The following is a 12,781-nucleotide window of genomic DNA, read 5'->3' as shown; positions in this document are numbered from 1 at the left end:
AAATTCTTCTGAATGAAAACAGCGGTCTCTAGTTGCTCTCAGTCTTCTCTCTGATCTCACATTGTCTAAAGCAAAAGCTTATCATTCATACATTTATAGAATGTGCATATTAATGTCCCTGATCAAAGTCTAGCTGCTGCTGCTTCTTTCTTTGACGTAATCGAGAAAGATGGATGCGCACAAAGTTCCAGCAATGAATAATTTGCTGTTTTTTAACTGATACTTTCTTGGCCCAAAGCTGTATTTTTTGTTGGCTTTAAACATAAATCAAATTTTTAACAAAGGTTGGCCTCTAGTTTGTTTTGGGATCAAAAGTTGAAGCGCAACTTGAACATTGGCTGCAGTATCCTCACTGTAAATTTTCCATGCACTTGATTTGCTATTCTGCATTTACACTGCCTCAGGAAGGAAACTCACATATTCAGATGCCTACTTTTGTCCAAGTAGCACATTCTGGAAAAAATCAGATCATTGTAGAAATGCCAAAACTACAATTCCTGTAATGACTAGTCAAGTCATTCTTTATAAACCCCCCCCCCCCAAAAAAAAAAAAAAACCAAACATGTTTAGGATAAAAATAAAAATGCTTTGGTTTTTCCACGTTGTTGGTGCTTTTTGTGGCATTTTGGACTTTTATTTTAAACTTTTGTCCGAAGAGGGGAATAAAAGATGGGGACGGATGCCCAGCACAGGGCCCTGGCTCAGCCCCTGTGGTCACCTGCTGGACCAGGTGCCCCTTTTATAACATTTTAATAAAATAATCTGAAAAAAATATAGACTGTGTAGCACAGCCTGCCACTTTCTCCCTTTACTTTTAAGGAATTTCTGTAATTTTTATTAGTCTTTTACTTGACAGTAATTAAAAAAAATACTGCATTTGCATTTGTGCATTGGATACATGCAGCTTGCTAACAAAGTTTGTTAGCATTATCTGCTAACTTAGCATTTCATCCAAATATAGTCCCTTCTAAACCCAAAAACAAACAAAACCAAAACAAAATGACCAAAAACAACAAAAACAGAAAGGAGGACTAACAATCTAACTGGTGACAACATAGTGGCTATTCCATCGTTTAGTTACAGTCTATGCATCTGTTCAGTTCCTGGGGAGTAACAACTAACAATAATGTTAAAGAAAAACATAAGAAAATCCTAAAATTTGGGAAAGTAAAACCAACAAATGTTTCCCCTTTCAGCCAAATGAAACAGTTCACCAAAATAGCTCCCCTAATCAGCTAATTGTTTACTTGACTAATCCTTTCTGCTCTGCATGGAGTCCAGCCCACATAAGTCGACTACTAACACATCCTTGATTAAAAACCAGCGTGGCAAGACACTTGGTTTGCACTTTAGTTGAGTACAATTGGACTTTTGAAGAGGAACAATGCGTGGGTTGTGATTACATGAGTTCAGAGAAGATTAAAATGTTTAAAAAGAGAGATCTATTGTGATCTCATGCAAGTCTTTGTATTTTGTTTTGTTTTTGAATCCATTTTGGATTCAAACAGCCAAGCTTTTATTAGGTAAAGGTGCTTATGCGTCCTCATTTGCACCTGAAGATAGCGTTTGTTATTTTTTATTTTTCGAGGGGAGAAACAAAATGCCTGACTGGCAAAGCTCCCAGCAACGGGCAATAAACGAGGCAGAAATAAAAAGGCCACAAGGTGTTTCAGTGCGATTAAAGCAACAATGTCAAGAAAGCCCGAGAGAACTCTTAGCCTTTAGATGTTTACCTCATGACTTGGCCTTGAGCTTTCAACATCCTTGAGATTTTGATTTGGCCCGCAGTTTGAATAAACAATTTTACCTTGATGGCAGCTGAGTAGCGTTCCTATTTAGCAGCACTGTAAGCTCAACAAAGACACAGCACTCTGAATATTTTACCGTTGCTCATAATTTATGTACCTACCAACATCTTTGAAGCCAGTTGAAAAGAGAAGCAGGGATGAGGAGAGGAATTAGACCAGCTACAGGGGAACAACAAGACAAATCTGTCTGGTTTGGGATGAACGCTTAAGTAGTATCTGAGGAGAGTTAAATCCCCCCCCCCCCCCATCTCTCCTTTTTCTTTATCACACTTATATGGCTCCCTAAACCAGCGGTCCCCAACCCCCGGGCCATGAGTCGTTTGGTACCAGGCCGAGAGAGTTGAGGCTCGGGTGTGAAATTCATGGTTTTCAGGGGTTTTAGCTTCTTTTTTTTTTATCGTTAACTCAGTTTCCATGGGTCTTTTCCCATGTGTTATGAGTAAATCTTTTTTTTTTAGTACCAGTACTGGTTTTATTTTGTTGTATTTTTCCGCGACACCTTAAAGGCCGGTCCGTGAAAATATTGTCGGACATAAACCGGTCCGTGGCGCAAAAAGGGTTGGGGACCGCTGCCCTACACAATCTTTTTATCAGGCCCCACCTTCTCATGTTGGCCTTTTTCCCTCCACCTACAGGACAACTTTGTTACCAGCTGGATGTGCCTAATAATTGTCCATCCTGAAACACTAACTTAGGGGCTTAGCTTACACAGCCACTGTGACATTTTCGCATCGAACAGTACCACCCCCCATCTAAAACATCTAAATGCCAGTCGGACACCAAGGGGCACAATTATACCGCTTTACACTGGGGAGAGAGAGAAAGAGAGAGGAACGGCTTCAGCTAGGACACACACACACTCTAACTTTGCTCCCCATGCAGCCCACCACTGTCCTACAGTCATTTATCTTACTTTACTAATTGCTTTAATGGGGTTTTCAGGGGCCAGCGTGGTCTTATGAGCTAGTGGCTGCACACTAACTCTCTTTCCGTCCTCTTTCTGTCTCCATTAAGAAGCTCAGATTGGAGCTGAATCTTTAGTAATGCAATCAGCTGACAAGCACTTGATTGTGGAACCTGCTCATTAAGACATAGTTAATTGTTGTCCTTTTCTCTCAATTGCTTATCAAGCTATGATTACTCGCTCACATGCACACACATGCACACATTCAGAGTTCCTGCCACCAGAGTGTGTGTGTGTGTGTGTCTTTTTTTCAAGAAAGTTAAGGCTGTGTAGTCTATTGATTAAAGGACTAAAAGCTTTAATAATAGTCCGTTTCTATTATGTTAGTTTTTTGAGTTTGAAGGAAAATGACACCCATGCAATCAGTGAGGCTCATGGCTGGATTAACCTCTTTGCACAAAGGCAAAAAAAATGTTGGGCTCCTTTTATTAAGCCACTTATTTCCCCAGACAACAGGCGTGTTTGCAGGGTTGTTTTTTTTTTTTTTTCTAAATGAAGTGGTACAAGGGCGGGACTTAGAAACAGGTGGGGTGGGGCCATTGGGAAATCAGAAAGTTGTATGAGATATAAATGTTAAAGCACTTGGAAACTGATTGAAAATCCAGCACGTAATAATGATTTGAATTATGGACCGAACTCCTGCCTCTGTAAACATGCATTAGGAGACGTGGCTGCCTCAGTGGACATAAAGTTTTTAACCATGACGTGATGGACAGTACATATTCAACTTTTAGCCTGAGTGGTAAATATAAAGAAAATGTTATACGTCCACGAATAGTTAGCAGCAGACGAACCCAGTGTGAATCAAATGAAGGGAAGGAAATTTAGCAAAATTTCAAAATGTATTGTTTTCCATTAGTTTTTGGTGCTTATTATTATATTGTGTAACATTAGCTGCATTTACGGTCTATGGAGAACAACACTGTTTTTCACAGTGTGAAGTAGTCAGACTCGAACGTCAAAGAAGGTGGTAGGGAAGCAGACTCAGGAGACATTTGGGGTTTTCAGAGGTGAGCAATTTATTTACAGTGGACCCCATCCTGCATGAAACTTCCAAACAAAACTTACCCCCAAAGTAACTTCATTAACAAAACTCAAAAGTACCTGGATTTGGTAACACAGCTCACCTCTCCTCTCTCATCTGAGTCTGGCAGAGACTGACTATATATAGGGCCATTAATCGCCCTTTAATCTGTAACATAATAAAATATAAAGAAACATGTAACTGAGTATTTGCTTTAATTTGCAGTATGTTTGATTTGCTGGCAACAGAATGCTTACACAAACAAACCTGGGATAGTGAGTGCAGCAATGTTACTTTGACAAATAGCAAATCATAGCAAATAAATACAGAGACAGAATAATGTGCAAAAAAAAGGTCAACACATCTGGGACAAAGGGAGGGCATTACAAATGCACCCACTTTGTCACACACAGAAAAAGCAGATCCAAAAGGGACTCCAATTTTCCTTATTTTCCTCCCTTATTAACTGCAATTAATAACTCAATTGATGGAAATTAAACCATCAATTGATTACCTGGTTTGAACTGTGGGCCATTTTTAAGCCCAGAGTTCAAACCAGGTCTATAACTACTTTTACAACTAAGAGAAGTAGTAATTAGGAGATTCAGTTTTAGGTCTTAAAACATTTATACAGCCGATATTTAGTTTTGAACATTTCTAAAAAATTTGCAAATTTGATAATCCAGCTGGTTTTTACTAGCTAACTAACTGTGGTATGATTGTTGGTGGTAGGCCAGGTGTTATGGGTATTTCTGAAGCATCTGATCTTCTGGGATTTTCACCACAGCTGTTGCTACAATTTACTCAGAATGGTGTGAAAAACAAAAAACATCCAGTGAGTGGCAGTTCTGCAGACAGAAACCGCTTGTTGGTGAGAAAGGTCAGAGGAGAATACCAGACTGGTTGGAGCTGGCAGAGAGGCTGTGGTACCTCAGATAGCTATTCTTTCCAACTAAGCAGACAAAAATCTTAGAATATACAGCACATGTAATCTTGAGGTGGATGACTGTCAGGTTCTGCACCAAAAATATCCTAACAGGACAGACGCTGGCATCTTAGCCTGCTAGAGATGGTTTCAATGGCAGCAGCTGCAGCTCAGCAGATGCAGTGGGTTGTCTACTAACGGGAAGGTCATTCGTTTGAGCCCCGGCTCCTCCGGTCCGCATGTCCTAGTGTCATTGGGGACGATATTGAACCTCGAATTTGCCCCCCTGTGATTGGGTGAATGTGGCTTGTTGTACTGGGAGTAGAAAAGTGCTGCTGTATATCATTTCAAAACCATTGAACAACAGGAATCAACCTCCTACTGATCAGTCATCCTTTGAATAGTGCAGCCTATCTCAAATGTATTTGCTGACCATGTGCATCTTTTTATGGCCATAATTCACCTTCTATCAATGGATACTACCATGCCACATAGCACCTTAAAGTCCAACATCTAGCAGGAGCCATACCTCCATGGAGTCCTGACCCAGCAGGATGTTTGGTGTTTGCACATAACGAGACAAAAAGAATCATTATCTGCTAGTGAATAGCTGATTCATTTAATCTGCATCTTTCTGTCAAAGCTTTCTGCCCTCACACTTGATGTTTTGAAGTTAGAAGACATTTATGTTCATGAGGGAAGGAGGGTCTAATGAAACACTCTTGATGTGATTACAAAGGCAGGATGTCTCTGCCTCTGCATTGCTCTCACCAGTCTTTGTAAAGGCGTCTCCAAACTCTTTAGATGTAGAACAGTGATGCAGTATTGCTTAGGCCTAATGTTCTTTGTGATAGAGTAACACAACATGTTTCACCATTTGATAAGTACTTTCTGAAATTAATGGAAATCGATTGGGGGGAAAAAACAATCTTTTGTTGCTGGCCATACAATTTACTGTGTAGATACAACTACTAAGACACATTTCTTTAGCCTGAAATAACAAATACACACATGTTCAGGGCGTGTTCAAATCATTTGCTGTTATCCAACTTTCACACCGAAACAAAGAGTTGATCAAACTGATCCATCTGTTTCACCCAAACACTCATCTTACCTCTGTGATTTAACCTGCCTGAAGCTGAACAGCCACGTAAACTGAGCCAGTTCAAATTTGAATAAGGAAATGATTGGACGCTGGAGCTTTGCATGCACGCAATGTTTTTATTGGGTTGCAGTGACTGCTTTAGTGTTGTTTGGACAGAGAGAGGAGGTGGGCGAGTCAGAGAGCGTAAAACAAAACTAAAACAGTCTGAAGATACGTTCACAGGGCTTCTTGGCACGATGGAAAGTAACAATCAGAGAAACACCTGCTGCGAAATCATGGATTCAGGTTTCCAGTCAGATTGCTTCTGGGTAAGACGTGGTTATGCATGTGTGTGTTTCATGTGATGCTCACCTGGGTATAATTATTTGACAATATTTCATTTCACTGTAAGTTAACACTGTGACGAGTTAACTTGTAGTCTATGGTACTAGCTGTACATAGACATGCTAGCAGTAATCAGCCACTGTAAAACTGTATACTGTAAATGCAGTTTATATGATAGCATCCTCCATTTTGGAAGACCAGTTGTGCGGACTTCCAGCCCCACACCACCAACCACAAAGCTTAATTCAGAATCAACAATCTTAATAATCTGCTAGTATGAAATAGTAGAACCAACAGACAATAGGGAGTCAATCAGCAGTCAGTGAAAACTACTTCAGACTTCCATTGACTTGTTTTATGAAAGAAACCTCAAATTCTACAACTAAGTTTAGTCCTGTTTCAGTCTAATTGTAATAAGTTAGCCCTGTATGACATTAGGCCTATCTATTACCACTCCTAATAGTTCAGTCCTGCAGAGGGCAACAATGTCACTTGATGATAAGATGGCTCATTTCAAATTTTAGTTGGACTGAAGTTTATAATTATTGATATAAGTGTACAAAAGAAGTCTACCTTTAAATGAATGAGGTGAAAAGCAGCCAGTGCACCTGTTTGTGAAAACCAGGAAAGAACATCAGCGTTTCACTTCTCCTGTGTCAATCCTACCCTAACATGTTAGCAGCTAAGGGAAGTTATGTATGAATACATTTATCTTATTCTGGGATATGATAACGCTGACACTTTGCCACCAAGCTTGCACAGTCACTAAAAGAACAATAGATTTCGAGCACGATACAAACCACCCCTGTTCGTGGAGCACTTAAGCAAAGACACCTACACTCCGCCTCGGTGTGTAGTTTGGATAGTGTGACTCTCCATTCCCTTGAGGCTTGGCGCTTCCTCATGTTAGAGTTCAGAAAGGCTCAGTCATACTGCTTTAGATTCCACTGAGACAAATGTTGGTTCAGTTGAAATGACCTGATTGTACACTTTTATAAAATGGTGATGTGATCGGGTCTTTGCAGATAATAACTACATCGTACTACAGCCGTGTGTAATCTACATGTGGTTTTGTGTTTGGGTGAGTTATAACACACCTAATGCACTTTTTTGGCCCCATACACTCCTTACATCCCGTCTCAGCCCATAGGATTTCACTGAGGCAGAACAGAGAGAGAGAGAGAGAGAGAGAGAGAGAGAGAGAGAGAGAGAGAGAGAGAGAGAGAGAGAGAGAGAGAGAGAGAGAGAGAGAGAGAGAGAGAGAGAGTGTGTGTGTGTGTGTGTGTGTGTGTGTGTGTGTGTGTGTGTGATTGTGAGTGAGAGTGCCTTCCTCCATCCCACTTCCTCTCCATCTTCAGGCTCCTTTGCTCTCCTCCTCCCAAAATCCCTCCTTGCTTTTCAGTGATGGTGGATGAGGGAGGGAGGGGGTACAGATGGTCTGCTCAGAGAGAAAGAGAGGGAGAGTGAGAGTCACAGAGAGTGACTGGCGAGCGGCGGGCTTTTTTGGCATGCTGTGCCGGTGGGAGGGCCCATTGTGATGCAACGTTGCATAAATAATGCCACGGGGCTTCTAAATGCTCCGTTGCCATGGGGACCTTTGTGCCTCAGTGAACACAGTGTGTGTATGTGTGTGAGTGTGTGCTTCATGGCCCCGGAGGAGGGAGAAAAAGAGACACAGACATAGAAGCAAAGAGAGAGAGCGAGAGACAGACAAGGGGCCGAGGTGCAGGCAGCTCAAGTGACACTTGTGGTCTCTCTCTCTCTCTCACGCGCACGCTCTCGCTCTATGTCTTTCTATTTGTCTTTCTATCACTTGGTTTGACCCAGGACAGATGAGTGTTTGGAGGAGGGAGAGGGAGCACTGTTGTCGCTTTTCGACTAGACAGGAGCAAAGCAAAGCGGGATATTCTGTGATTTTGTCTCTTTGTGAAGTATGGTCCATGTGAAGGTACGTGTCTGCGTTGCTTATTTTTTTATGCAACTCCTTCACCAGTTCTTCTTTCCAGCATTAAATTCCATCACAGTCCCTTCCTCTTGCTCTGCAGTAACAGGTGTCTGCCCCTCAGCCGTGAATTGGAGGGAGCAGAGATCGGAGGGGGCGAGGAGTGGAGGGCGGGTAGAAAAAGGAGGGAGTGATCGCTTTTGTTTGGCTGTTTCTGAGAAGACTTGCATCTGAATTCTCACAGCTCACAATGGAGCTGGTTAGTCAGCCTGTTAGTCTGCTGGTGTGTACTCTGTGCAAAACAACAAAAAACACTTTTTTCCTCATCTGCTACAGAGACTTTGCCTCAAAGTAGGTTGTGTTTTTTTTCTTTCTCTCTCTCTCGCTGTTCCTTTCGTTGCATCAGCTGATTATGGGGGTTTAGATTGATTTGGCTGCGTAAAAAGTCAGATCGCACAGGGAGAAACGTGCAGTTTCCATGTGTGGAGTGGTGTTTGAGATGTAAATAAGAAATGCAGCTCACTGGCATCAGAAGACTATAGCTTTTTATCTTCAATGGGATCATGAGATCACAGACGCTGAAAGCATCAGTGTGCTTCTGGTGGGGGATTGGCTGCTTGCTAAAACTTCAACAGATACTATGATGATTGATTTTAGGCTAAAGGGCTAAAATTACGTGCATGTGTGGCTTCTTAGTTTTCTCTCAAATATGACTGATTAATTGGGTTCTGTTGAGCAGCTATATTTTTATCCCGAGTGCTGTGTGAAAATGTTGAAAGTGTGCAAACAGTGAAGCATGTCGAACTGTTCTCACACTGTGGATGTTAACATCCAGACTTTCTGCTTCACAAAATGCTTTCAGAAGCTGCACTTTGTCACGTCTTCTGGTTTGACTGCAGAACACGGACACGGGTGACAAAGTTAAGAGAAGAAAATTCATGGCTTTGTGGAGGGGCTGAGTTTGGGGGATTTTACTGGACCTTGCTTGTCCTCTTGAAGGGAAGGGTCACTGCAAATACATATAGCGATCAACATTAATCCCACAGCCCCATCCACCATGCACAAGGGTTCATTGAATAGTTTGAATGGTATTAAAATGGTGTAATGTTGATTAGTTAATATTTATTTATCTGTCTTTCTTCCACAGTGTGTTTTTTTGTTTGTTTGGGGGTTTTTTTTTGTTTCATTTCATTTTTGTTTTGTTTTTTTTGTCCTCTCATCACTCAGATGGCTGTCCCTCCCTGAGCCTGGTTTGTCTTGATACCAGCACAAAGGCACAGCAGCATGTCCCCACTGATGTGTGCAACGTTTGTGTCCTCACTTGCAGAATCCTTACAGATGTATTTAATTATCATTGTATGCCTGTGTGTGTGTCTGTGTCACATATGTTTCTCTATGCTGGTGTGTGCGCCTGTATGTCTGGCCAGTTGCCATTAATAATAAGATGTTGCGTAATTACAGTGAAATTTGCAATTTGATTTGTTAAGTTATTACATTAATGATTCATTATAATCAAATTGTATCATTATGGTGGGAAGCCTAGAGTTGCCTCAGGCATCTTAGGCATTTACGCTCCCACAGTCCAGCACTATGTTCTCCATCACTACTCTTAGCCATAAAATACGCATTGTGTTAGCACTATAAATAGCATTAATGTTCCTTTTCAAGCTTTTTTTTAGGTCATTAAAAATGGCAACGCTAATATTAAGCTGCATTGGGTGCAGACTGGTTTTTATTCTCTTTTAATGATATGCATTTGTTTTCTGAATCTGTATAACTTAATTTTGCTGGGCACTCCACCTGGGTCTTTTTTTGAGTTATTGTGTAAGCAAAATGAAACTTATTGAGTTTTTAGAGGGTGCTATTTTTCTTTCTTCCCCCTTATAGGATTGTTTTTTTGAGTTTTGTTATGATTCACACTCATCTTAAGATGGATTTTTTTTGAGGCATCATACACACGTACTAAACAACAACAAAACAAAAAACAGGTTTTTGGAGTGTGTTAAGTCTGAGATGTGCAGTTTTTATAAGTATTCAGGTCCTTGTCTTGGTTAAGGCCCCTTTGGAAGCAATAACAGCCTCAAGTTTTCTTGGGAATGATCCTTTCTTTCAGGGGTTTCTGCCATTCTTCTCAGCAGAATCCTTTAAGCTCAGCCGGGTTGGAATGAGAGTGTTGGTGCTCGGCCGCTTTCAGGTCTCCCGAGCTGCTCCTGGCATCAGGTCTGGATCGTGCCTGCAAAACTCCAGGATTTTCACAGTGTTATCCAAAGCAACTCTTGTGTTTTCTCTGTGATGTGCTTTGTTTCAATGTCTTCTTGAAATATAAACCTTCTGCTTAGCTTGGTATCCTGAGCCCTCTGAAAACGGTTTTCACTCGGGATTATTCTGTATTTATTCCGAAGGGTCTCTTGCAGTCTCTGTCACAGGAAAAACATCCCTACAGCACGATGCTGCCTAACCACCACTTTGAGCGACTGTATCGATGGCATTAATAAGGTGATTCTCCCTACCCGGCTCTCTCCACACATGGCAATGGGAGCTATGGTGGAACAGTTCAATTTTTATTTCATCAGGGCAGAGGATTTTTCTTGTTATAGCCCAAGAGCCCAATCAGCTGCCTTTTGACAAACCACCAGTGGGCTGTCTTGTACCTGTTAGTGAGGAATTGCTTCCCTCCGGCCACTCTTCCTTCAAAGCCTGATTGGAGGAGTGCTGCACTAACAGTTATCCTCTGCTTTTACTCAGTTTGACTGCCAGATTTAGGAAGTTCTTCCATTTGAGAATGATGAACCTATACTCTTGGGCACTGTCACCTTCACTACATTTGTGCCCTGAGACAGACCAATCCACTCTGACATGCACCATCAACTATAAGACTGCATGTAAAGAAGTGTGCGCCTTTACTAAATGCATTGTCTGAATTTAATTAAGTATGGGTGGATTTAATCAAGGAGCCACGTATTCCTATAGTACTGTGTGGTGACTGATGGAAAAAAATCCCTGTAAACAGATATTTGCATATGAATATGATGGATTTGCTGACGAGGGCTGAACATTTTGGTCCCGGAAGCTTTCAGGTTTCAGTTTGCACAGTCAGAGTGCTGATCAGTCACATTTGAGTGAGTTTGGTTATGTGCAGCCAAACACTGAGTGTGGAAACCACAAGAGGAATGCATTTCCCAAAATGCAATCTGAAAACAATCAGCTATCGTCTGATGATGATTAAGCTTTTTATTAGCTGCATTCATCTGCATTTGTAGTCGGGCTGCAAACAACGACCTTTGCACAGAACGTTGGTCGTTACCTGCACAGGGTCTTAGTCATCAGGCAACAGCCGCCAGGTTCACAGCCTGACCAAAAAAAAAAAGGGGGGGGGGGGGGATTAATTAAGGTTAATGATGGTGATGGAAAACTGTAAACCTTAAAGGATCTGAGAAATAGGCTCTGTACGTGCGCTTGTATCACTCTCTTCACTTCCTTCCTTTGTTGATGAGTGCATATTTCTTTCATAATAGCTCGTCTTTATTTAAACGCTGCCTTGGAAACAGTGATTGATTGTATCCTGTGGTCTGGCGTGACTTATTGTAATTATGTCACTTTTATTATCTCGAACCAGCCAAAGGACTGTCAGAAAGCCATTTAAAGATCCAAACCATACCTTTGAAACCAGCTGAATCACTCAAATCAAGTGGCTGAGCGCTGATGTGCCTTCTCCACTTGATTTGAGTGATTCAGCAAAACAATTTGATCTTTCTTGTTTTATTTCTTTTTTCTTTCGCACAAATTGGTAAATTTTGTTTATTTAATCAGCTATAATGATCACAGCAGCAGACACAAATATCCTAATCAGCTGCTTGCTTGTTGGCACATCAGCTAATTAGTGGTTATTCATCACGCATAAATTAAGCCTAAGAAAAGGTCTCTATCAAGAGCCACCCAAATGAAAAGATTTGCTCTTAAATGGCACGTACGCGTGATTTATGAAAACTTTTTGACTTTTTAAAATGGAGCTTATAGGTTTCACTAAGCTGCCATCCAAGCCTTGAACAGATACCAGCGTCCTAAACCAAACATATACATTGAGTTTAGATATAAAATATAACTCAAGTTCATTTTTTGACAATTTGTATTGTATATTTTAGTTGCTGCTATTAGCAGTCAATATCCATGCGTTATAAAACCAGGCAGTGAAATATTACCCTAATAGAGTATTCTTCATGATCTGTGCCATGGCTGTCAAGTCTGCTTAACTAGCAAGATATTTTCTGTCTGCACAGGACTGCAGTGTTCTGGTTCTCAATGCTGAAAGTCATAATAACCAAATATTTTAAAACACCAGTGTACACGCATACTACTGACACCTCTACTGGACAGTTTTAAACAGCTCCAGCTTTGACTTTGTGTGGTGACGTTCCTCTTTTTACTCTCATTAAAGAGGTTGAGCAGGCATCAGAAAGGGTATCCGCCATATCAGATATACCAAAGTATCTGCTGTGGCGATCCCTTGTCAAATAAAGGAACAGCGAAAAGTACAATTTATTACATTTTTCCTTATTTTGTGACACATATACTCTTAGAATGCTGGACTCTCTGTGAGCCAAGGCTCACACTTCAGAGTCCTATAAATATTAAACAATATTTCTGCTCCTGGATTTGGAGCTGTCTCTAATATCACCATGTCAGGACAGA

General features: G+C 41.1%; 1 protein-coding gene across 14 annotated transcripts in view; it reads left to right on the top strand.

Moving 5' to 3' along the window:
• ctnnd2b (catenin (cadherin-associated protein), delta 2b) overlaps nt 1-12,781 on the top strand; it is a 234,192-nt gene that overhangs the window by 69,008 nt on the left and 152,403 nt on the right. For 2 of the 14 annotated variants that reach the window (XM_080861370.1, XM_080861369.1), the window contains exons 1-2: nt 9,476-10,312; nt 10,495-10,588. The exons of 6 other annotated variants lie outside the window; for them this stretch is intronic. In XM_080861370.1, the coding sequence (XP_080717496.1) occupies nt 10,257-10,312; nt 10,495-10,588 (150 nt within the window). In that variant the 5' untranslated portion in view covers nt 9,476-10,256. Of the gene's footprint in view, nt 1-7,855; nt 8,099-8,290; nt 8,444-9,325; nt 9,433-9,473; nt 10,313-10,494; nt 10,589-12,781 lie in introns of those variants that run through there. 6 more of the 14 variants (XM_080861357.1, XM_080861363.1, XM_080861364.1 and 3 more) reach the window with 6 other exon arrangements.

The sequence above is a fragment of the Rhamphochromis sp. 'chilingali' genome (assembly GCF_963969265.1).
Source record: "Rhamphochromis sp. 'chilingali' genome assembly, chromosome: 16".
NCBI lineage: Eukaryota > Metazoa > Chordata > Actinopteri > Cichliformes > Cichlidae > Rhamphochromis > Rhamphochromis sp. 'chilingali'.
The sequence above is the reverse complement of the archived record's forward strand: the minus strand, read 5'-3'. Positions and strand labels throughout refer to the sequence as shown.